At 38.2% G+C, this 25,858-nt stretch overlaps 1 protein-coding gene and 1 long non-coding RNA gene across 2 annotated transcripts in view; both read right to left on the bottom strand.

The window, feature by feature from the left end:
• Positions 1 to 25,858, bottom strand: part of LOC125799091 (uncharacterized) — a 515,567-nt gene that overhangs the window by 113,781 nt on the left and 375,928 nt on the right. The gene's annotated exons all lie outside the window — the stretch shown is intronic.
• Positions 1 to 25,858, bottom strand: part of plxna4 (plexin A4) — a 459,159-nt gene that overhangs the window by 89,726 nt on the left and 343,575 nt on the right. Inside the window, exons 10-17 of the mRNA XM_022671791.2 lie at positions 25,454 to 25,654; positions 23,939 to 24,035; positions 17,302 to 17,492; positions 10,869 to 11,020; positions 7,288 to 7,405; positions 6,562 to 6,698; positions 4,873 to 5,040; positions 3,525 to 3,618 (exon numbers count right to left, since the gene is read on the bottom strand). Of these exons, the coding sequence (XP_022527512.2) occupies positions 3,525 to 3,618; positions 4,873 to 5,040; positions 6,562 to 6,698; positions 7,288 to 7,405; positions 10,869 to 11,020; positions 17,302 to 17,492; positions 23,939 to 24,035; positions 25,454 to 25,654 (1,158 nt within the window). The remainder of the gene's footprint in view (positions 1 to 3,524; positions 3,619 to 4,872; positions 5,041 to 6,561; positions 6,699 to 7,287; positions 7,406 to 10,868; positions 11,021 to 17,301; positions 17,493 to 23,938; positions 24,036 to 25,453; positions 25,655 to 25,858) is intronic.

Here is a 25,858-nt window from a genome sequence, read left to right as displayed (position 1 = left end):
ATCTACAATGTAAATAGTCATGAAAATAAAGAAAACACATTGAAAAAGAGAAGGTGTGTCCAAACTTTTGACCTGTACTGTATATTTATACTGTATTTATACAGCTCTGGAAAAAAAAAATAAGCGACCACTTACTATCTTATATTTTCTTTATATATATATATATATATATATATATATATATATATATATATATATATATATATATATATATATATATATATATATATGTTTTGTGCCACATAACAATAATTGAGACAGATAATTGTTTTCCATCAGAATAGACCATTAACCAGCCAATGAAGAAGTTTTACAATGAGAAAGTTTATAACCCAATGAAACAGCAGCTTAGCCCCGCCCACTGCACTGGAAAAAAACGGCAAATCATACATTAGGGCATGACAGCAAATGAGTCAATGTAACAATGGCTAATTTTAACAGATTTTATGTGATTTACATCACTTTTTCATCATATTTAGGGGTATTTAGGGATGGTGTGTGAAATATATATATATATATATATATTTATATATATATATATATATATATATATATATATATATATATATATATATATATATATATATATATATATATATATTGCAGCATAAAGTTATCCAAAAGCAGTGTGTAAGACTGGTGGAGGTGCAGGAGAGCATGCCAAGATGCAAGCCACAGAAAACTGTGTTTAAAAACCAGGGTTATTCCAACAAATATGATTTCTGAACTCCTAAAACTTTATGGATATTAACTTAAATGCTCTAAATGAGAATATTTGTATTTGGAATTTGGGAGAAATGTTGTCTGTAGTTTATAGAATCAAACAACAATGTTCATTTTACTCAAACATAAACCTATAAATAGCAAAATCAGAGAAACTGATTCAGAAACTTTTTTTTTCTTCCAGAGCTGTATGTGTAAGCTCTGTGTGTGTGTGTGTGCCTTGATTTTTTTTTTTTTTATGGCGAGTATGAATAAATGTTTGGCGAGGCTCATAAATTCCATTCCGCGGCTTCATGCCGCTGGTAAAACACCCAAGCGGACGTTTCAGCATTCAGAAACTTCCCCTCGGAGCCTCCTGACCATTTTAATTGGTTTCCTCACAAAGCCTGAGCAGTCAGACTGACAAATCCTGAGAGACACTACAGGCTCTCTCTCTCTTTTCTCTCTCTCTCTCTCTCTCTCTCTTTCTCTCTCTCTTTCTGCTGCTCCCTCATACAAAAAGGATGAGAGCCGTCGAAAAAAGGAAAAAAAAAAAAAAAGCTCTGGAAGTGTCTACTTCTACTACCTGCAGAAAGGGGGCGCCATTTTACCGAGCATTTTCTTTTATTTCACATCGGTCACGCTAACCTTTCAAACTGGATCTTTCAACTGGTTATGAGAGACGCAATTACTGTAGCTCCAAAGGAGAACAAGAGGGCCATATTCAGACTTTTTTTTTTTAAGGAGCGGCGTGCCAAGGCCTTATCATATCTCCGCTACAGATGCCGTATGGGCTCGTGTGAGAGATACGGCAGCCAGATAACATTTCGCTCTTTTGTCTCAGCAGACTTTCAATCAGGTCTCGGTGAATGCAAGCCTCCCACGGATCTATGAGCCCATTCTGTGAGAGGGTAACGCAATACCCCTGTCTCCAGCGCTACGGCGATTTCCTCCCTCCTTCACAAAGCAAAAGGGGGACATTGTTGCCACTGTTGCTGGATATAGTCCTCTTGCTCTCTTACTTAATTCTGATAAAACTGAGGTCCTTCTATTAGGTCCTAATATTGATAAAAACATAAATGTTAATACTGTAGACATAGACGGTCACTTAATTATACCTGGTAAAACTGTGAGAAACCTTGGGGTCATCTTTGACCCAATTCTTTCGTTTGATGCTCACATATGTAGCATAGTCAAAACTGCATTCTTCCACTTAAGAAATATAGCTAAAATCCGCAGTATACTCTCTCTCGAAGATGCTGAGAAGCTGGTACATGCATTCATAACCTCCAGGCTGGACTACTGCAACGCGTTGTTGGCTGGAAGTCCACATAAATTACTCCATAAACTCCAGCTAGTTCAGAATGCAGCCGCAAGAGTGCTTACCAGAGCTAGAAAGTTCGATCACATTACACCTATTCTTTCATCCCTACATTGGCTACCTGTTAGATTTCGTATAGATTATAAAATACTTCTCCTGACGTATAAATCCCTTAATGGTCTGGCCCCGCATTATCTACAGGAACTCCTTACTCCTTACAATCCGCCGCGTTCACTCCGCTCCCAAGACGCTGGCCTGTTATTAGTCCCGCGTATTAGAAAAAACTATACAGGAGGAAGAGCGTTCTTTTACAAAGCTCCCCAACTTTGGAATAGCCTCCCTATTAATATACGGGACTCAGACACACTCTCAATCTTTAAATCTAGACTCAAAACATTTCTATTTGCTCAAGCTTTTGAGTAATGTCTCATTACAATTTTCTTCCTCTTACAGCTTATCCAGCAAATATAAACCCTGTCCTAATCATCTGCTTTCTTTTTCTCTCCCCATGTCCTGAGCTGCTGCTACCAGTGCCCATCCCACTCCAGCAGAGTTTTATAAAACCATTCTAACCCCTTTTTCTTCCCTCCCCTCTCTGTTCTCTCTCTCTATCTTTCTCACATGTGCTGAGACGCCTGGCCGGCCGGTCTTCCTGGATGCGTCCGTCTGTGGTTCCAGCTTTCAGGAATCAGCCCTGTCCTTCTACTCAGAATTATCACACAGCCCTTCTAACTTCTGCTTTTTGTTTCTCTTTCTTTCCTTTCTGTTTTCTCTATCTATCTCTTTTACATGTATGGAGATGCCCTGTTCCTGATGTTCCCAGCCTGGCTCTCCACTGCCCCCTGCACTGATTACCATTAACACACTCAGTATCTGTTTCTGTATTAGCCATAGCTCTATAGTTTGTGCCCATCACATTCTTATATTCATAAATTAGTACCTGTTATATTAGCCATAGTTCACATTAATTCTCTGTACTGTTTTTGTTCTGTTATTTGTTTGTTGTTTGTTATTTGTTTGTACTGAGCGGGTCAACCCGAGTAGGATGGGTTCCTCTGACTGAGTCTTGGTTCCTTCCAAGGTTTCTTCCTCTTAAAGGGAGTTTTTCCTTGCCACTGTGTCACCATAAAATTGGCATCTCTGTGGTGCTGCTCATAAGAGGCGTGGACCTGTTTTTCCTGTAAAGCTGCTTTGTGACAACCTTTGTTGTAAAAAGCGCTATATAAATAAAATTGAATTGAATTGAATTGAATTGCTCTATAGTCCTGTTTCTCTCTTTCTTTCTTCTAATCTTTCATTCTCTCTCTCTCTTTCTCTTTGTCTCACTTTCTTTATGCCTCTGTTCCACTGCCACATTGTTAAAGCCAGTGGTGCGTGTGTCCATTCATTCCCTCCATCCGAAGCTAGCTTCATAGCAGGTGAAATGACCTGCTAATGGTCCCAACGGTTCACCTGTGGCTCCTCATTGGCTGTGAAAGGGTTAAACAGCGCTTGAACTTACGTTGGTCGTCTCCTGGTTGTTGTACTTGGCTCTGATTTGTGGATTCTGAATGATGTCCAGGTTGGTACCAGTCACTGTCACTGGCGTGTTCCCACTGTAAAACATGGCGAAGTGTTTTATTTAATAACTGATTTATTAACTCATTTATACCAGTGATTTAAATAGACTTACTTCCACTTTGAGACCACTGACAGAATGAAAATAGCACAGCATAACAAAGCAGTTATACTTTTTAATGACAACCAATTGTGTAAATAATCTTAATTTTGGAAATACTGTTTATTATTTTATCATTTATAGTCACAGTTATTGAAGAAGCATTGATTGGTCATTTAGCATGACTGGTTAAAATACAGTTCACTGTTATATAAATGCAAACAAACATAAAAATAAACACAATAGATGATTATTATCACCATTAGCAAATATTATTAAAGTAATGTCCATTTATTATACGATAATGATAATGTAATCATTGTGACAGGCCTATACATATATGAGACATTTTTAATTACTACTGATATAAACTGAAACACAAAAGACACCATTAACAGATACATCATTATGTTAAATGAATTAAGAAAAAAAGTGAATTATTATGAGATTTACTCAATAAATGCTCTGTAATTAGTGTAGTTTATCTATTTAAGCAGGCTAGGCTTTACTATTTTAACAGTGTACAGGTGCTCATCTCAAACAATTTTAATATCATTAAAAAGTTACTACTAATTTATTTCAGTAATTCTTTATTTCATTTAAAAATGTGAAACTCATATTTATATCAATAGAGTGATCTATTTTAAGAGTTTATTTCTTTTATTGTTGATCATGATTAAGACTTCACAGCCAATGAAAACCTAAAAATCAGTGTCTCAGAAATTTAGAATATTATATTTTAGACCAATTGGTACTTTTGGCAGTGTGGGCAGTGTGACAAGTCCTGCTGGAAAATGAAATCTGCATGACATTTACACTAGGAGATGAAGATTTCATTTTCCAGCAGGACTTGGCACACTGCCCACACTGCCAAAAGTACAAATTGGTCTTATATAATATTCTAATTTTCTTAGACACTGATTTTTGGGTTTCAGTTGTCATTTGAAACAGATGACTCTGTGTTTAATACATCTGTATAATGTATGAGTTTTACATTTTGATGTTTTAATTCACTAGTATTCTGTAAATTCCGTGTTTTCTGATCAAGCATATTCTCTATAGACTGAAGGTTACAGTTAATACAGTTAATAATCATCAAGCAGATCTAATAAACATAAGTAATATGAGTAATAATCTTTTGCACATTATTATTTTTATCAGTGTGTGGTTAATGACTCTGAAACTGGCGTACCTGAAAATGCTCCACTCCGGCTCCAGTTTGATGATGGTGGGGTCCTCCACGTACTCAAACCTGAGGTCCTTCTGGATGTGGGCCTTGTCCACGAACACAGACACCGTCACGTTACCGTAGCCTTGCGTGGATGTGTGAGAATGGCACGTGATCCACTGACCCCCTCTCCTGCGTGATCAAACGCATTACTCATTACTGCATACCATTCATGTATTCATTCATTGTATACAGAGTGCACTTATAATAAGGAAGACGCGTTCCATTGTCATTGGTAATGACTGGGTTCAGTGCAGCTGCTGATGGCATTTCGAGAGGCTTGCACCGTATTTCTTTTTCTCTTTTTGTTTTGAAGCTTCTGCTGAAGAGAAAAATGAATTCATAAAACGCTGCGAATGGCGACCTCTAAGTTCACTTCACCACAGAGAAAAAAAAGGAAGAAGGGATTTTGAAGAGCGCCAACAATTAGACTTGAATTGTTGATATGCATTGTTAAGCAAATCAAGCAAAAAGAATAAAAAAAAACTCTAAAACCGTGGAACCAAATTCATTTCTTCATTTCTTATTTCTTTTTTTTTTTTTTTTTGCTGTGAAATGGCATGTTCGCAGTCATAGCAGAAACACGGTGTGATGGTTATTGACTTTATTGATTAGGGATCAAGCACTTGCCCTGGTCTTAATAATGTCAAAATTGATCGAACCGTCCTTGTTGTTTTATGACACTATTGCTCACCAACCCCTAACCCCTCCTTCTTCTCCACACTGTAGAATGATGAGTTTTATGGCTATATGATGATCTAGAGAGCTATTGGTCATGGGTCCATCTCTAGTGTCCAGAGTTTTTCATTTTCCTAACCAGATTCTCTTAAATATACTCAGCCAAACCACTAGAAACATTTTTAAAAAATCAGATTTAACAAGTATCATATATTAACAGATATCCAGCACAAAGTTGCCAACCTTTATAGTAGTAGTCACTTGCCTGGACTTCTGCATTGATTACTAATAGAATTGTTTCAGATCTCTTTCCCTTACGTTTCTTTTCTTTTCTCATACCCTCTGTTACCAATCACTTCTCTACAAAGGTGCGACAGAGAAGTGTGGATTGACTGGGGTTTATATAAAGTGCTGGAGATTTTGGGATTTCTCCAAACCATCACTGATTGGTGGAAACTTCACACTAGACCTCGAGCAGTTTGGACTGTGTGTCTCTCCACTCTTCCTCCAGACTCTGATCCCTTAATTTACAAATTAAATATAAAATTTACTGATGATCAGTGATGGTTTATTAGAGAGTCATGTCTGATATCTGCTGTTGTTGATCCACTGTGTTTTCCCGCGAAATTTTACAGCACTTCATGCTTCCCTCAGCTACTGACAACTTTTAATAAGAGGTGGATTTCATTTTCCAGCAGGATTTTGCACACTGCCCACACTGCCAAAAGTACCAATTGGTCTTATGTAATATTCTTATTTTATGAGATACTGACATTTTCATTGGTTGTAAGCCAAAATCATCTACAATTCATCTAACTAATATATGAGTTTCACTAAAAATATAGATGAGTTTCATTTAAAGTAAAATTTCAATGATTAAAAATATATATTTTTTGATGCAACAGTATGTTTAGGATTGGAATTACTATAAAAAAAAATACTGTAAATACTGGCCTTCGTCTAGCTAAACATTACCTGTGATAGGTACACTTCTGGTCCTTGAACATGATGGACACGTTGCTTCCAGCATCCAGGTTGCTGCCTGTGATGTTGACGATTGTGCCCCCAGACACCGGTCCTCGATTGGGCTTCAGGGCCATCAATTTGGGGACCTGTGGAGACGAGTGTGGAGGTCAACTGAAATAAGGTGAGGCACAGCCCTGGTAGCCTGGTTTCATCCTTGTCTCTTTCTTATTCTCTCCATCATATAATAAATTCCTTCCAACTTGTTTTATATTGTTTTAATCACCTCCTTCACCTCAGATCTCGTAATCCAATTACGATATGGTATAGGAGAAATGGAGTCCATTAACATATGCATAAAACAGATAACGGGGCACATTACATGAGGCTAATGGGGGCGATTACACCGCAAATCGATAGCCCCGTCCACGTTCCTTTGATTTAAGTGTTTTCTATTGGCTTGAGGAGAGAGTTTTACGGTCAGCCTCGCCGCGTGTGCTCCCACATTCATAATCACGGCCCGATCCCTCCCAGTGATAACATTATGACTAGCGCATAAGGAGGGCCGTACGGCCCAAGTCTTAGCCCTTTATTAGGTCAGAGCACAGTAAATCCTAGCGCTCTTAACCCGGTATTGGCAAAAGGCGTTTAATTACACGGCCATGATTAAGACTCGCCCAGCAGTCTCTCGCTCTCGTCTGACTGGTCATAAATCACCATATTAGAGGCTTAACTCACCACAAAGTAGTAGTACTTTGATGTCTTGGCCATGAACTCAGGCTGACACTCTCCGACACACACTTGAACGTTTCCGGCGTATTGGCTCTTCTCCGCTTTACCCATTTCACACACGATCCTGAAACGACACAAAGGAAATACAAAATTTACTGATGGTCAGCAATGGTTTAATGGAGAGTCATGTCTGTCATCTGCTGGTGTTGATCCACTGTGTTTTATTATCAAGTCTAAAGTCAGAGCAGTTTTGTTTTGTTGCAAAATCTTACAGCACTTCATGCTTCCCTCTGCTGATAAAGTTTATGGAGGTGAGGATTTCATTTTCCAGCAGGACTTGACACACTGCCCACACAACCAAAAGTACCACAGACTTTGAACAAATTCAAAGTTAGAGTTGTTCACATACAGGAAAACACATAAGGTGAGACTTATGCTCACACTAACACTCCTATACTATACTGAATAATGTCAGTAGTACATTAAGTAGTAGTTTCTGTACTGATTGCTGTCACAGATGTGAAAATGCACAAACAAAAAAGAGACACATAGCTTGTTTAGTTCCTATAGTTGAGTACTGATGATAAAAAAAGACGAATGATGAAGAATTGGCATGTAGATGGGTAAAAAAAACCCTCAACAGTAATCAAAGTTGAGGAGTTCCGGAATAAATGCAATGAAATCCTCATAATAATTCTAAAAACAATAGAAACGGTTACTTCAACAAAAGCAGAAAAGCTTCCAATACTTAATATTACTGTATTACTACAGATATCACACATAACAAGTTGCTGACTAATACAAGTTTTTACCGTCCTGACCTACACTATCATATTATACTTCATTAATATAATAATACATCTTATGACTTATCAAAAATAGTTATTTGAAATAAGAATGCATTCAGAATTTCTGGGAACGAGAAAACAACAAATATGGAATTATCTATATATTTTTATTTTACTAAATTGAAAATCTCTGGAATATAATCAGAAGAAAGATGGATGATCACAAACCATCAAACCATAAAGTTATCCAAAAGCAGTGTGTAAGACTGGTGGAGGAGAACATGATGCCAAGATGCATGAAAACTGTAATTAAAATCCAGGGTTAATCCACCAAATATTTTTATGATTAGGATTTCTCAACTCTTAAAACTTTATGAATATGAACTTGTTTTCTTTGCATTATTTGAGTTCTAAAACCTCTGCATCTTTTTTTTTTGTTATTTTAGACATTTCTCATTTTTTGCAAATAAATGCTTTAAATGAGAATATTTTTATTTGTAATTTGGGAGAAATGTTGTCTGTAGTTTATAGAATAAAACAACAATGTTCATTTTACTCAAACATAAACCTATAAATAGCAAAATCAGGGAAACTGATTCCAGAGTATATATATGTATATGAAGTTATAATCTGTGAAAATACACAGGATGAGTATATAGTATGATACGAAAGTCTGCAACAAATAGGTTTTTGGTTTTATGTTGTTGCAAATACTTTCAAATTTCACATTTTTGAAGTTACATAACCGCATAGAAATGACAGTACTATATAATGTGATTCAGATGTATAGAAAAGCTTCAGTAATACCTTCAAGGTTATATGGGTTAACTGCAATAATTTTCTCTCTAAAGCAATTCTTTTGAGCACCTTCTGCTCTGTCTGCTGCACATCCATCCGTATGTATAGAGAAAAGCTGTGGAGTTAAAAGGTTAATGCAGTCTCTAATCCATCTCCTCATTCTGTGACAAACCAAAACTTATCAGACACAATACTGTAAGAGGCTTATCATAGCCTCGGACAAAACACATGTGGCAGCAGTGCAGGGGTAGAGGGGGGCGGCGGATGAAAAAGGGAAAGTTTTTCTTTTTTCTCTCTTTTTTTTTTGAGGTCAGCGTAATAATAATAACGTAATAATAATTTCTCTTTTCCTCAAACAGGCGGCACGGCTCCTCAAATCCTCGCCGAATAACACGTAATTATCTCCTCTGTCCTGACCTGGGATTAAAAGTTGCTTTAATATTTCTCTCTGCCTCCACTTCTGATCTCTATCACTCACTCAGAGCCCACACAGAGATTAAGGCGACGCCCGGCTGGTTTGGTCTGGGCTCATGCTGCACTGAGGAACAGGTAGACACAGACAATCAGGGTTACACGACCTAAAGCTAAAAAAGTACAGCATTCTAGATATGAACTTCTTACTTTTTGGTACTTTTGATACTTGTATTTTTGCCATTTAAGCTCTTCAGGTCCAGCCAATAACACCAGAAATGGTACAAAATCCAGTAATCCAGCAAAATGAACTGATGGTCAATAATGGTTTTGATAACTTTTAAGGAGATGCGGATTTCATTTTCCAGCAGGACTTGGCACACTGCCCACACTGCCCCAAAAGTACCAATTGGTCTTATATGATATTCTGATTGTCTGAGACACTGACTGACTTTCTCTAGGCCATAATCATCAACTCTAAAAGAAATGAACGCTTAAAATAAATCACTCTGTGTGTTTAATACATCTATATAATATATGAGTTTCACATTTTGAACAGAATCACTGAAATAAAGCAACTTATTTCAATTATTTTAAATGTTTTGAAATGCACCTGTATAAAAAAAATGTATGTTCATGTTTAGACGCTAGATTTAAAATTTTGGATGCTAAAGTTTGTGGGGAGAGGATGCAGAGTAGGTTCTGTCTGATGAATCTTTATAATTAAAGTCATATTTTTGAGGGTATCCCTTCACAGTAGAACAGTGCACCACTTCTCCTCAATCTGATACAGTTTTAAGAAGATCATTTGCATTAAAAAGGTTTTTTTTAGGTCCAACAAACCTCCACTTGGTCTTCAGTATTTCTTCTAACTGCCATTATGAGTAAATGCTACCTGCTAATTGCTAAACTGCATCTGTTACTTTATTATATAATTCTCCTGCTTGGCAAACAATAAAAAAAATATGTACTTTTATTTTTAGTTTTTCAGAGGAGCCCATGGCTGCTGATCTGATTGCTGGAACAATGTCCTATATATAGTTTTGGAAAATAAATTGAGAGACAAATACAGTTTCTGAATCAGAGTCTCTAAATTTTGCTATTTATAGGTTTATGTTTAAATAAAATGAATATTGTTTTTGCCCATTATTCTATAAACTACAGACGACATTTCTCCCAAATTACAAACAAAAATATTGTCATTAAGAGCATTTATTTGCAAAAAAAAAAAAAAGAAATGGCTGAAATAACAAAAAAGATTCAGAGCTTCCAGACCTCAAATAATGCAATAAAAAATATGCAATATAAAAAAATCATATTCATAAAGTTTTAAGAGTTCAGAAATCAATATTTGGTGGAATAAGCCTGGTTTTTAATCACAGTTTTTTCATGCATCTTGGCATCATGTTCTCCTCCACCAGTCTTACACACTGCTTTTGGATAACTTTATGCTGCTTTACTCCTGGTGCAAAAATGCAAGCAGTTCAGTTTGGTGGTTTGATGGCTTGTGATCATCCATCTTCCTCTTGATTATATTCCAGAGGTTTTCAATTTGGTATTTATTTCCTATCTCAACATCAGGAAACTCACTGTTCTGCAGGTATATATCCCTCTGCGACGGGCGTACACTCCACCTCCGCCACCTTCACGCTGCCCTGGATCTCATGGAACTCCAGGCCCAGGTTCTCCCCCCGGATTGTCACCAGAGTGCCCCCCTCTCGTGGCCCTCGCATGGGGGTGATCTGCAGACAAGGTCCAAAAACAGCATTACACACCTATAAACAAGCATCATCAAAGCTCTGATCCAAACAGGGAACAGCGAGTGTGCTCCCCACCCCCCCTGTGATCACCACGGTTGGTACAAGCCAACAGAAATTGGAAGATGACTCAGTACCCACTCTCTCTGCACCTGCTGCAGTAGGGGTGTGTGTGTGTGTGTGTGTGAGAGAGAACGTGTGGGATATTCGCTTTAGCCAGATAATTGGACCTCTCTCTGTCAGAGCTACAAAGCCCAAGCGCTCGCAAAGAATAATGATGAGTTACAGGCCCAGCTGAGCCTCGCCTATAGCAAACAAAATATACATCTAAATAAAAAATACAGCAGCAATCATTTATAAACTCAGACAGAGCTGGCAAAACGCAGACAACACTGCGCAGAATGTTTTACACAAACTGGCATCGGAATAAAAGACGAGAGATTAAAGGAGGAATGGTTGAGTCTGATCAGTGTTCAGATCATCACAATTGATTTGAACTAAAATACACACTACATTATAAACTGCAGTAATTCCTACTTTTATGCAGTTGGTAATGTGATTGTTGTAGTCCCAGGGGGTTGCTATGGTGTTGCTAAGTGGTATTTCAGTGGTATTTAATTGGTGAGTGGTTGCTATGATGTTGGTGGCTCTTGCGATGCTATGGTGTTGCTAAGTGGTATTTCAGTGGCCTTTTATTGGTAAGCGGTTGCTATGATGCTGGTTGCTCTTTGGTTGCTATGATGTTGCTAAGTGGTATTTTTAGTGGTATTTCATTGGTAAGCAGTTACTATGATATTGGCTGCTCTTTGGTTGCTCTGATGTAGCTAAGTGGTTGCTAAGTGATATTTCATTAGGATTTTAAAGGTAATTGTTTGCTATGATGTTGGTGGCTCTTTGGTTGCTCTGGTGTTGCTAAGTGGTTGCTACATGTTATTTCAGTGGCGTTTCTTTGATAAGTGGTTGCTATGATGTGAAGTTGTGGCTATGATGTGAAGTTGGCTGCTCTTTGGTTGCCTGTTGTTGCTAAGTGGTTGCTAAGTGTTATTTCATTAGGATTTCATAGGTAATTGATTGCTATGATGTTGGTGGCTCTTTGGTTGCCCTGTTGTTGCTAAGTGGTTGCTAATTGTTATTTCATTGGTAAGCGGTTGCTATTATGTTGGTTGCTCTTTGTTTACTCTGGTGTTGCTAATCGGTTGCTAAATGATATTTCAGTGGTATTTAATTGGTACAGTAAGTGGCTGCTATGATTTTGGTTGCTAAGTGGTTGCTCTGGTGTTGCTAAGTGGTTGTTAAGTGGTTGTTAAGTGGTATTTCAGTAGCATTTCATCGGTAATGGTTGATATGATGTTGGTGGCTCTTTGGTTGCTATAGTGTTGCTAAGTGGTACTTCAGTGGTATTTTATTGGTAAGCAGTTGCTATGATGTTGGTTGATCTTTGGTTGCTCTGGTGTTTCAAAGTGTTTTTAGTGGTGTTTCATTGGTACAGTAAGTGGTTGCTATGAGGTTGCTGGAGGCTCGTTGGTTGTTATGGTGTTGCTAAGTGGTATTTCAGTGGTATTTCATGGGCAATCAGTTGCTATGATGGTGGCTCTTTGGTTGACTGGGTTGTAAACTAGATTGTAAAGTACAGTAGTTCCCAGTTGCTGTAGTGTCCCAGGTGGTTGCTCTGGTGTTGCTACATGGTTGTTAAGTGGTCGCTAAGTGGTTGCTAAGTGATTACTGTGTTATTTCCATGGTGATGTTGGTTGCTTTTTGGTTGCTCTGGTGTTCCTAAGTGGTTGCCACGGTTGCTTTGCAATTCACAAATATAATACGTCCACTCATTTTTCATTTTACTCGTGTACATTATTTTAAATTTGGATTGTGCACTTATGCACAATGATGTACATCAAATAAATTATTGGATGTCTTTCTTCAGTTCATCTTCTTTATCTTCTCTAATCTTTTCAATCAGTTTTTCATCTTATCTGAAAGCAACAGCATCCGTGTACTTTTCCTTGATGCACTGATTCTGAAATTCGGATAACTTAAATTATTCCTTCTAGGAAACGTCTGCAGTTACACGGACCAAAGCCTGACGTTATCTCCTACCGGTTCAATGCTGCACAAGCTAGTGAGTCAGATTAGGCATGACAGACTAAGGTAAATGACAGACTAATGCTCGCCAAAGCGCAGTTTGTGTGAGACGAGCAGGCTGAGAACGAAGGGAACTGAGGGGAAATTACTATCAAGATTTTCATTCTCGGAAGTCAACCAGACAGATCACATTCTATCAGCTGAGCTTTGATCTGTCCCAGGGGTCAGATCTTCTCTGAGTATAAATGCAGAGATGTGCTGTTACACTGAATACAGGCCGTCTATCACTCAACCTATACAGCCTTTATCCATCAGCATCCATCCATCAGCTCCCTTTAACTGCACTGAATACCTGATTTTAATACAGTCATCTTATTGTAAGGGCAGGAATGTCTGGTAACACTTTCTATGAATGTCATCTTTATTAGACTTTATAATACATTCATAACATATTATAATGCATTCATAAGGCATTATAAACATGGCTATAAATATTTATAAAAATGCATAACCCACTATAGCCATGTTTGTTAATGTTATGACTTGTGATCATAATACATTATAAGCTATGCTTATGATATACATGTTAAAATTATAATAATCCAGTCCAGCAATGAAAAAGTATGTCACTTTACTTAGAGCGCGCAAAGACCTGTTATAATACATTATAAAAATATATTTATAGGATTATTCAGGGTGTGTTTATAAGTTGGAAGCTGTTTTAGTCATGATACAAGTCTACAAGCTGGGACTGAGTTTCTTGGTATTGACGTATAACATGTTATAAACACAGCTATTAATGCATTATAATCACAGTTCATGATGCATAATAAACATGGTATGATGAATTATAGAGTTTATAATATGCATGCATTATGAATGCATTATAATGTGTTATGAGTATGTTTATAGAGCCTTATAGAGATGACATTCGTAGAAAGTGTTACAGAATGTCTCTTTAACATCATGCGTCAATTACAAAGAACATCATGTAGAACACTTAACCAGCCATCAGAACACTTAAACAGCCAATGAAACAGTAGTTTAGCCCCGCCCACTGCACTAGAGAAAAATCAGCAACTCAGACATTAGGGCAGATCAGCACTACAAAATAAATGAGAAAAAGTAATACAAACTCATTATTACTAATTCTTTTAGATTTAGAACATGTTTTATCATCTTTATTAATAAGAAAAAAAAAATGTTAATTATATTAGGATAGTAGTATCTTATTTTGTGAGCAATGCAGACTATGTTATGTATAAAACAGCTATATATTCATATATTTTTTCCATAACTAGAGCTCAATTCAGGTTCAAAAGGGTTAAATTGAGTGGTGAAATATATTTACAACACTAACATAAGTCCAATTTATTTGAGCTGAGGGTGAAGTCAGCAAAAATCTGTTGGTTTAACCAGGGTTATTCCACCAAATATTAATTTCTGAACCCTTAAAACTCTTTATGAATATGAACTTGTTTTCTTTGCATTATTATTTGAGGTCTGAAAATTTTCTGGTGCGTGCCTGAACCCCCTCCGTCTAACTTCTGTCTGAACTGGTCAACCTACAAAGTTTGATTTCTGTTAGTTGATTCCTTCTGGATGCAAATATTTATTATATAGCTCTGGAAAGAAAATAAGAGACCACTTAATGATGGTGTTTTTCCTTGATTTTACCAAATTAAAAACCTCTAGAATATAATCAAGAGAAAGATGGATGATCACAAGCCATCAAACCACCAAACTGAACTGCTTGAATTTTTGCACCAGGAGTAAAGCAGCATAAAGTTACCCAAAAGCAGTGTGTAAGACTGGTGGAGGAGAACAGCCCGAGATGCATGAAAACTGTGATTAAAAAACAATATTGGGTTATTTGACCAAATATTAATTTCTGAACTCATTTTCTGTAAATAAATGCTGTAAATGACAATGTTTTTATTTAACTTAATTTTGGAGCAAACTGATTTAGAAACTGACTCAAAAGTGGTCCCTTCATTTTTTTCCAGAGCTGTATTTGTTCACTAATTGATTAATCACGCCAACGGCATACTTCAGTTTAACAGCTAGTAGTCTGTTTAAAAAGGAAACAAAGTGGGCCATTAAAATGAAGAAAGTCCATTAAAATGCTAAGCAGAATAGTAAAAGAACTTAATGCTAAATGGGTGTTTAATTATCGGAGAGGACACTGTGGGAATTAAGGACATTCAGCAGAAGAGCGCCTAGGTATCCTCAGGTTGAAAACGCTGAAAACGTTATGATAATGAAGAGATATTAGACGAGCCGTTGCTTCAGGAGCTTCTCGCTTTAGAGTGACCTTGTGGAAGTGTACTGTACGTCTGAAGCATATGCATGTAATCTGCTCCTAATCTTACTTATAGCGCATAACTGGAACTCCTCCGAGGACTTTATTGCACATTTTAGACTGAGTGAATTGAAGTTTCTGAATACTGCAAAATTTCTTTCAAGATTTCTGCATGTGTGGCCTTAGGTTTGATTATTCCAGAATTCCAGAGATTTTGTTCTAGGCGGGATTTTTTATAGTCGCTGGATGCAGAATAATAGACGCACTCCGATACCCTAATGAAAAATCCACTGAGAATAATCTCCAGCTTTACAATGCACACAATTAACGGCTATCGCAGCGCATTACGACGCTTTCCCCCCGATAAGCGCCGAGCTCGCATCTGCCGAACGAGAGAAAGAAAGAAAGAGCGAGAGAGCGAGTGACTGAGCGCGCAAGAGAGGGAAAGAGAGAGAGAGTTGTCTCTTTTCATTAGAGGATGATTAGATTTGTGACTTTGACAAGCTAATTGATGGCTGGTGGAGGAAAACACTTAATCATCATCCACTTCTACTTCAACTAAAGATTCTCCGTCTGAGATGTCACAATAATGAAGTACATTAGAATGCGAGGCGACCTCAGACAGACGGTCCTAAAAAAGGGGGGAGCAGACAAAAATGGACAGCCTTAATCAATCCAATCAAATCACACGGTGGTCGGAATTGGCCGTGCATTGTTTGATTCAGTTTGATTCAGTAATTTTTTTTGTAGGCTGTGTGCAAACCATTGCAAATTTCACCTTTTGAATGCAATAAAAGAAAACTTTATAGATTTAATAGCTATAATTTAATTTAACTTAAATAAGCTCCAAAGGGTTCTTTAAAGGCTACCATATTTTATAAGGTTCACTATTAATAAATGTCTATTTTCTGCTCTATTTTCATACATAAGCCTCTCCGGATTATATAGCACATTAAGCAACACTAGTAAGGAATAAAGGTATCGCCATGTTTTCCTTCTAATTTAGCAGGTTCCACCACTAAATGTCGAGACCTGTAAAGCTAAGCTAAGTTAAGTAAACAAAACTGTAATTCTAAAATAAAACATTATATGCGCCTCTGAACAGCAAAAGAGCTAGTGCTGTGGTTAGCGGCTAATGCTAATGCTAATGCTGCTCTAGCAGTGCTAGCTGGGGTTAGCAGCAGGGTATAGGCCGATAATACTCATCTCTGGATAGCCAAAGAGCTGGCTTAGCACGGTTAGTGGCTAATGCTAATACTGCTCCAGCAGTGCTAGCTGAGGTTAGCAGCAGTGTACAGGCAAATAATACTCACTTCAAAAGCTAGTGGTTAGCATGGTTAGCAGCTAATGTTGATACTGCTGTAAAACTAAACTGAAACTCCTGTATAATGCTGTACTTTACTGCTTATTAATATCTGTTTGGTAAAATTCATACATAAGGCGCACCGGATTATAAGGTGCACTGACGGTTTTGGGGGAAATGAAAGGATTTTAAGTTATTATATTGCTTATAGGACTAAATTCACCCTCAGATCAAATTTGAATAAGGGTTAGGTAGTTTGGGTGGGGCACCGGATGATGTATGGGTTTAGGGGCGGGCACCAGTGAGATGCAGATGGTTGTAAGTCGTCCACAGTAGGGACGACTTTATTGACTGCAAGAATCCAAGAGTACATAATGTCCATTGCAATAAACGCATGGTCTGCAGGGGTTAAGAGGCAAGAAATTCAAGTAATTAACTCTTGAAGAGTTCAGCACAGCTGTTAACTGAAAGCCTGAATTTCAAGTGACTCTACCTCATAAAGCTGACTGAGAAAATCCAGCAGAGATGTGCAAAACTGTCTCTTTTGACTGAAGAAAGACTCTAGACCATCATGCTCCTCACCTTGGTGATCCTGGGGTGTGTGCACTTGCTGTTGATGCCGTTGTGCTCCAGCCACATGCTCTGCGGGTGGGGACAGTGCTGCTTGAGCGTACACCTCTTTTCAGCTTTGCACCAAACACAGCCGAACAGAGGGTCCGCTTTCAGACACAGGCCACAGCTCTCCCTTCTGGCGTCGCATTTATACAGGTGCACTGCAGGAACAGAGAGGAGAAGAGCATCAGTACAGGAGAACTGCAGGAGAGAACTGTAGAAAATGCTCTTGTGTTATTTACAGAATTCACATGTTCACTTACAATTAAAATGATTTTACTCAGTTCTGAAACAGGGTTTGAAGAACATTTACCATGGATGGACAGTCTAGCAATTTCTAGGCTGTTCCTATATGCTCACTAAAGGTCTAACAAATATTTTGTATAGAATTGTATATACAGGTCTGGAAAAAATAAGAGACCCCTTAAAAAATTATGAGTTTCTTTGATTTGACCAAATTGAAAACCTCTGGAATATAATCAAGAGGAAGATGGATGATCACAAACCATCAAACCACCAAACTGAACTGCTTGAAATTTTGCACCAGGAGTAAAGCAGCATAAAGTTATCCAAAAGCAGTGTGTAAGACTGGTGGAGGAAAACATGATGATGCCAAGATGCATAAAAACTGTGATTAAAAACCACCAGGGTTATTCCACCAAATATTGATTTCTGAACTGAATAAATGCTCTAAATGACAATATTTTTATTTGGAATTTGGGAGAAATGTTGTATTAAAGAAACTGATTCAGAAACTGAGGTGATCTCTTAATTTTTTCCAGAGCTGTATAGATGAAGATATAAAAGGTTGTCACGTGGTCCCTGTCTGTTCTCGTGTTTCTGTGTTTATTTACCTTTTCTGTGCCTGTCTCTGCTTGTGACTGTAAGTGTGTCTCCCACGTGATCCGTGTTCCTCAGTGTTTCTTGCCCTCACCTGTGTTCATTTGTAACTCCGCCCCTTAGCCCCAGGTGTTTTCTGTTTCCCGTGTGTGTGTTACACTATTTATAGTCCGTGCTCCCTTTCCCTCGTGTTGGTTCTTGTGCTTTGTTAGCCTGTTATGGGTGCGTCTTTGTTCCCCATAATTCTTGTTTTCAGTTTAGTTTCAGTTTATTTGTTTATTTTTGTCTTTTGTTATCTGTGTAATAAATTCACTCGCATTTGCATCCGCTCTCCTCGTCCTTCCTGCCCGCATCCTGACAAAGGTAATATATAAATAATATATGAAGATTAAAGTGAATATATAAAATATAATAATAATGATAATGAGAAGAAGAAAAAGGGTACCACTTTAAAATAAGATAACCTTATTAAGGGTTTATGAGTGGTTTATAAAGGAGTTTATAAATTGTTAGTAATTAGGGTGCAAATCATTCAAAGCCTATAATAAGCAGTTAATAAATGTATGACGACACATAAATAGAAATGGCAATAGTGAGCTGAACATTTGCAAAATTCTACATTTATTTATATTGTCAGATCTTTCTAGATACTGATCTTCCTTTATGTTTTCCATCAATCAGCATTAAACCTGTTATATTAATATATTTGTAATTATGTTAAACTATTTACTATAAATAAACGAGGAAGAGGGAAACAATGGATCACTGTCACCTTTTTAGATGATGTGTTTTAACTGCTTATTAATGTTTTTTTTAAGACATTTACAACTTAATCAATAATAATTAATAAGCTAATTTATTAATAATTTATAAATGCTTTATAAGGGTAGTCTTGTTTTAAAGAGGCACCAGAAAAAGAATGAAGTTCACAATTATTATAATGATAAATTGGATAATAAGATAAGATATCAGCTTGGTCTTCTACAAATATAAGTGAACAGATTTTGTTTGATTTGGTTGATTAGTGATTAGTATCCGTACAGGGATTGACCCTTAGCGTGACCTGGCTTTTACCCCTCACTACTATTGATTATTTTCCTTTATTATCACTAAAAAACTAATAAAATTTGCCGTTTTTAACTAAATTTGAAATCGACTCCTTTTTTTCCTCCAGCTGACTCCCGGTGATCTGAGGACCACCGCTTCCCAACCTCTGCCTCTCCATCCCCGGTGGTACAAAGTTCCGTCGCCATGGCAACGAGACAAGCATTTTTAATTGCCAGGAGATGCTCCTGTGATCTGTCCATCAAATTAGGCCCCCAAAACCGCGGCAGCTGAGCACACGGATAGCGGCGTGGTGAACACACAGCCGGGAGGAGAAATCTTCTACCCTCCTCTCCTCCTCTGCCTAAATTAGCCTGCCCTTCATGGAGACACACACACACTGCCTTACACACACACACACACTGCCTCACACACACACACACTGCCTCACACACTCACACACACGCACAGCAAAGGCACATTAAACCCGTTTTCACCATGCACAGGTGCTCTTAATTGTCTTGTGATGTGTCATTTGTCTTTTTTGTATGCAGCAGTGCTCCTGCCACCACTGAGCTCAGAAATGCATCAGCACCAGCGCTGCTTCATTAAAGACACAGTGCGACGTTAAACGCTCATGCGGCTCCTAATCTTTCAGCTCTAAATGTTGACAGGGTTTTGTGGAACGTGAGGCTGCTAGAATAAAATATTATGAAAATAATATAAGCAGAAACACATGTTGTCCTAATGATTGAATGAATGAAAAACTAGCATCAAACTTATGCTGAATTTTTTATATCTATATCTTGAGCTGTTCAAATATGTCAAAACATGCCCTAGTCATCAGATCACTACAGAAATATACAGTTATAAATATTACCATCCTGTCACGATGGCCTAACACAAGACACAACTCAACTTTAAACTAAGAATAGTCAGGGACAGGCAGGATAAGTAACCGAAGGGCAGTATATTTAGGCAAGAAGATCATACACAGGAAATCAATACAAGCAATAGGACAAGGCAAACGAAGCAAAAACGGTCAAAAACTAAAGAAACGTGAGTTTATATGGCTATAGGAATAGATTCAATACCTGGCAAGGGTGAAATGAAAATAGGGGGTATATATACTCAGGAACACAGGTGTGAGCAATCTCAGAAGCACGGTTCCGGTGAGCCGGAACGCTGAAGGTGCATCCTGGGAAGTGGAGTCTTTATTAAGAGCACTAAAGTCTGTGGCAGGCAGACAGACAGTGACAGGACTGACACAAGTCCTGCTAGCAACTAGGACATTCCCAATATATATCGTGAAATAATAAGTTAGTTGCTTCTGAACTTCTCTTGATGTAAATGTTGGGGGGTGTATACATGGTGCGCCTGTATTGCCAAGATAGTTCTGAACATCTGATAGTTCACTGTTTTCAGGGTTTATTTCAGGCAGTGGCGCACCTTGTTTTCCAATGTCAAGATACCTGGCAATACACCAGAAATTTACCTGAACACACCTGAACATATTTCCAGACTACATGCCCATAGACACCTTGTGCAGATATATTCATGAGCTCAGTTGCTATTTAAATGACGCAGGTACAAGGTGTAATAAATAGACGGTTGGCGAGGTGTAAGATAGCAATGAGCATCACGACATGAGCATGCCTTGCACAGTGTGTATGATATTGCTCAAATTCTAATACAGATCTCTGTCAGTTCTGGTCAAGAATGGAAATGGAAAATATAACATCCCTATTTGCCCTCACATACAATTTTAGCTGATCACAATCTCTCATTAATTAAGATACTGATCTGCATCTTAATTAATGACATCTGATGATAAGCTGTGGGTTTTTATCTCTTTTTCTTTCTTATTCAAACACCGAAATAGATACACACGGCTTACATATGGGGTCAGTAAAGAGGGCGACAGAAGTCAAACAGTCTTCCTGAATCATGATCCTTAAGTTGCAGAGAGACGAGCTTGCCACCAGTCATCTGATTGGTTCAAAATATCAAAGATGCTCGTACTAATTGGTCCTGCATGGAAGACGATGCCTGCAAATCAAACCAACTGCACGTCTCATCTTTTTAGCTCCAGCGATTCTAACTGGCTAATTATCTCTGTTGTTCAGCAAAGCTGCGTGTGTTTTGGTAACAGACAAGTGCGCTTGTGAATATTTAATGTCACACCCACACGATCCTCTCCCATCTGAAAATCGAAGAATAATGGCCCAGAAATAGACCAACCTGTCTTGAAACAGAGCTGATCCTTTATATCAAGTAGAGCAGTCCTTTAATGTGTGTGATTGAGTGTTGGAGGCGATAGAGGGTGTCTGCTGTTCACTCTTTTACACTAATCTGGATATGAGAACAAGTTAAAGCTGCCCTAGAATTGAAAACTGTATTCAGCCTGATAATAAATAATGAGAGTTTAATAAAACCACAGAGCCTCCACTACCAGACACTGCAACAGCTTCATCCACCAGGCTGTCAGATTCCTAAACACACAGACAGAGCCCCCACTACCAGACTCTACAACAGCTTAATCCACCAGGCAGTCAGACTCCTCAACACACAGAGCCTCCACTACCAGACTCTGCAACAGCTTCTTCTTACACCAGGCAGTCAGACCCCTCAACACACAGAGACACCATTACCAGACTCTGCAACAGCTTCTTCTACCAGGCAGTCAGATTCCTAAACACACAGAGCCTCCACTACCAGACTCTGCAACAGCTTCTTCCACCAGGCAGTCATACTCCTCAACACACAGACAGAGCCTCCACTAACAGACTCTGCAACAGCTTCTTCCACCATGCAGTCAGATTCCTAAACACACAGAGCCTCCACTACCAGACTCTGCAACAGCTTCATCCACCAGGCAGTCAAATTCCTAAACACACAATCAGAGCCCCCACTACCAGACTCTGCAACAGCTTCATCCACCAGGCAGTCAGATTCCTAAACACACGATCAGAGCCCCCACTACCAGACTCTGCAACAGCTTCATCCACCAGGCAGTCAGGCCCCTCAACACACAGAGCCTCCACTACCAGACTTTGCAATAGCTTCATCCACCAGGCAGTCAGACCCCTCAACACACAGAGCCTCCACTACCAGACTCTCCAACAGCTTCATCCACCAGGCAGTCAGACTCCTCAACACACAGAACCTTCACTACCAGACTCTACAACAGCTTCTTCCGCCAGGCAGTCAGATTCCTAAACACACAGACAGAGCCCCCACTACCAGACTCTACAACAGCTTAATTCACCAGGCAGTCAGACTCCTCAACACACAGAGCTGAAGCTACATACCTCTGCACCTTATTCTCAATATGCACATTTCGTTGTCATGTCTTTTAAATTGTCTCGTCTGCTGTATTTACTGTATTCATTGTAGTCTTATAGTTTTATGTTGCACTATTGTTACAGTTTTGCACTTTATGTTTGTCTATTGTATTGATGTCCCATGTTGCACCATGTTTCCGTAATTTAATTACACTGTGTACCTGTCTAATACCTGTGTAATTACACATTAACAATCCATGTAATAACAGTGTAACTACTGGTGAATTATATAAATCTGATGCTAATTGTTCTAAACTTCTGTTTCTCCTCTGGATGTAATGTAATGTAAATGTAAAGTAATCTAAATGTCTCTTTTGCTTTAAACTGGGTACCACTTTAAAATAAGACTACCTTTATAAAGGGTTTATAAATGGTTTACAATTAGTTTATTAATGGTTACTAATTTGGTTGTAAATGCCTTAAAAATCATTACTAATCAGTTATAACACATACATAGAAAGGGCAACAATGACCTGTTGTTTCCCAAATAGTGAACCCACAGCCATGTATGTTGCTGCCCTTTCTATGTAGGTGTTATAACTGATTATTAATGATTTTTAAGGCATTTACAACCAAATTAGTAATCATTAATAAACTAATTGTAAACCATTTATAAACCCTTTATAAAGGTAGTCTTATTTTAAAGTGGTACCTTAAACTGTAATGAGTCACATCACTGCACAAGTGACGAGTGAAGGAGTGACTATATTAGCTTATATTATTATACACTCTTCTGAAGTGGGACCAGGGACGGGAAACTCTGAACTGACATGTGGCTTTAGAGGACATGGTTCAGTGATTCTCTCGCTTTCCATGCTGTTTCTCTCTCTCTCTCTTTTTTCTCACTCTCTCTCTCTTTCTCTCTCTGCCATGGCTGACAGCAGGTGGCTAAAGATCAGCTGTCTTAACCTGCAAATCTCTGAGAGACCATCTAACAGGTGGGCACACAATGCACCACTGCTGGCTCTCACAAGTGTGTATCTCTCTCTTTCTTTTTCTTTCACACACACACACACACACACCACCTTAGAACTTTACAACATTAATTCAACCTTCAGTTCTGTGGAAGACATGGACAGATGAGGTGTGAACTTCAGAAAAAAAGAGTGAGGGAGGGAGAGAGGGATGGTGATCAACAGTAAAGAAGAAAGTGAAGAAAGAGAAGAAAGGTGTGAAGCTAACAAGAGATGGTAAAACAAAGAAGGTGTGGAAAAGAGAAGCAGAAGAGTTGAGCTAACAAAAAAAAAAACAGAGAGAGAAAGTCTTGACTTTCCAGCACCAGCTCTTCGGTGAAGGTCAGACGATGGACAAGGCTGGCCTGTTGCCATGGAGACAGGATCCGGGAGCAGCGGATGCGGTGGTGGATCAGGAGGGCTCACCTTTGTTTTGGGTTGGATTGTCGATGCTAAAGTCTCCGTTCCAGATGACCGTCAGGTCCACAGGGAGGCTGCTCATTTCCATCCCATCATACGAGTACTGAGAGAGAGAGAGAGAGAGAGAGAGAGAGAGAAATAGATAGATAGATATATAGATATATAGATAGATAGATAGATATAGATAGATAGATATAGATAGAGAGAGATAGATAGTGTTAAAATGAGATAGATAGAGAGATAGACATAGAGATAGAGAGAAAAAGATAAAGAGATAGAGTGAGATATAGTGTGATAGATAGAGAGAGAGATTGAGAGATAATGTGTGTAGTTGAGATAGATAGATAGATAGATATCATGTGAGAAGAGTGAGATATATATATATATATATATATATATATATATATATATATATATATATATATATAGAGAGAGAGAGAGAGAGAGAGAGATTGAGAGAGATAGAAAGAGAGAGAGAGAGATGGTGTTAGAGGGAGATATTGAGAGAGATAGAGAGATAGTGTATGAGAGAGAGAGAAAGAGAGAGAGAGATAGTGTGAGAGAGATTGAGAGAGATAGAGAGATAGTTTGAGAGAGAGATTGAGAGAGAGAGAGATAGAGAGAGAAATAAGATAGAGATAGAGAGAGAGAGAGAGAGAGAGAGAGAGAGAGAGAGAGAGAGAAGAGCAGTCAGGACACTTGGAGTAATTGTGTTCAGCTGGAAGAAATCTTTTATCATCATTTTCGGTAAGAGAGTCAGAATCAGAGAGAGCTCCAGATAGAAGCTCTTCAGACGATTCGCCGCTGATGCAACAAAAACACGGATATTCTCGTCTTTCTTCTCACCCTTCAGACACTGTGTTATCTGCACTGCAAAAATCCACTGGCAAAAACTAGAGAAAATTTACGTAAATAGAGAAGTATATGCCAATGGGCCAAACTAAGTAAGATTTCTTATAAAATCTCAAAATTTGGACACAAGTATCAGATTTTTTTTTATTTGCTTATTTTCAGTTTTGTACTATATTTAAAACAAGGTGAAATTCGAAGTAAGACAGATTAAGATCATTATTCCTAAGTTAAGCAAAATAATGTTTAGAACGACAAAAATGATCAGAAAAAGTTCGCTTGCAAAGATTTTTTTTTTTTTGCTGTGTGCCCTACGAGCATTATATACTGTACATTACATACAAACATACTGGTGCATTTTGTCTATGTGTCAAAATATTACAGTAAATATTACGAAAATATATTTAAATATGGTGTAGACAATATTTGTACCTTATCGACAAGCCTCATATTCTATTTAATCATTTTAATCATTTATTACTGTATATATACTTAAATATAAGTATAGCTTACCACATATAGATTATTTCCACTTTCCACATTTCATTTATTGAAGAAAATACTAATGCAATATAATTATCAAAACTAAATATGCTTTACACAAAGATAATTATAAAGATAGTTATATTAAATCAACACCTATTAAACACACACACACACAGACACACTTACTGATGTGTTCTGGCACTGGACGCTGGAGCTGTTAAAGCGGAGGGCAGGGACTCTCTGCTCCACCCCCTGGATGGTGAGCACACACTCGTACCCGCGCTGGCCGGACTGAGGCTGGGGGAGGTTCTTGGCCCGCAGGGTGATGGGCTTCACCACGTTCACCGGTACCAGGATCCGATCAGCAGGCAGCAGCTGAGGACATTCCTGCAGGAGCAGTGAAAGAGATTCTCTGGATCAGAACTAAGTACATCAAACTGGAGAGCAAGCCTATAGTTCTACTATAATTCAGAAAATTCTAATATCATAATATTAGACCAATTGGTACTTTTGGCAGTGTAGGCAGTGTGCCAAATCCTGCTGGAAAATGAAATTTGCATCTCAATAAAAGTTGTCAACAGCAGAGGGAAG

This window comes from Astyanax mexicanus, chromosome 2 (assembly GCF_023375975.1).
Source record: "Astyanax mexicanus isolate ESR-SI-001 chromosome 2, AstMex3_surface, whole genome shotgun sequence".
Classification (NCBI taxonomy): Eukaryota; Metazoa; Chordata; class Actinopteri; order Characiformes; family Acestrorhamphidae; genus Astyanax; species Astyanax mexicanus.
The sequence above is the reverse complement of the archived record's forward strand: the minus strand, read 5'-3'. Positions and strand labels throughout refer to the sequence as shown.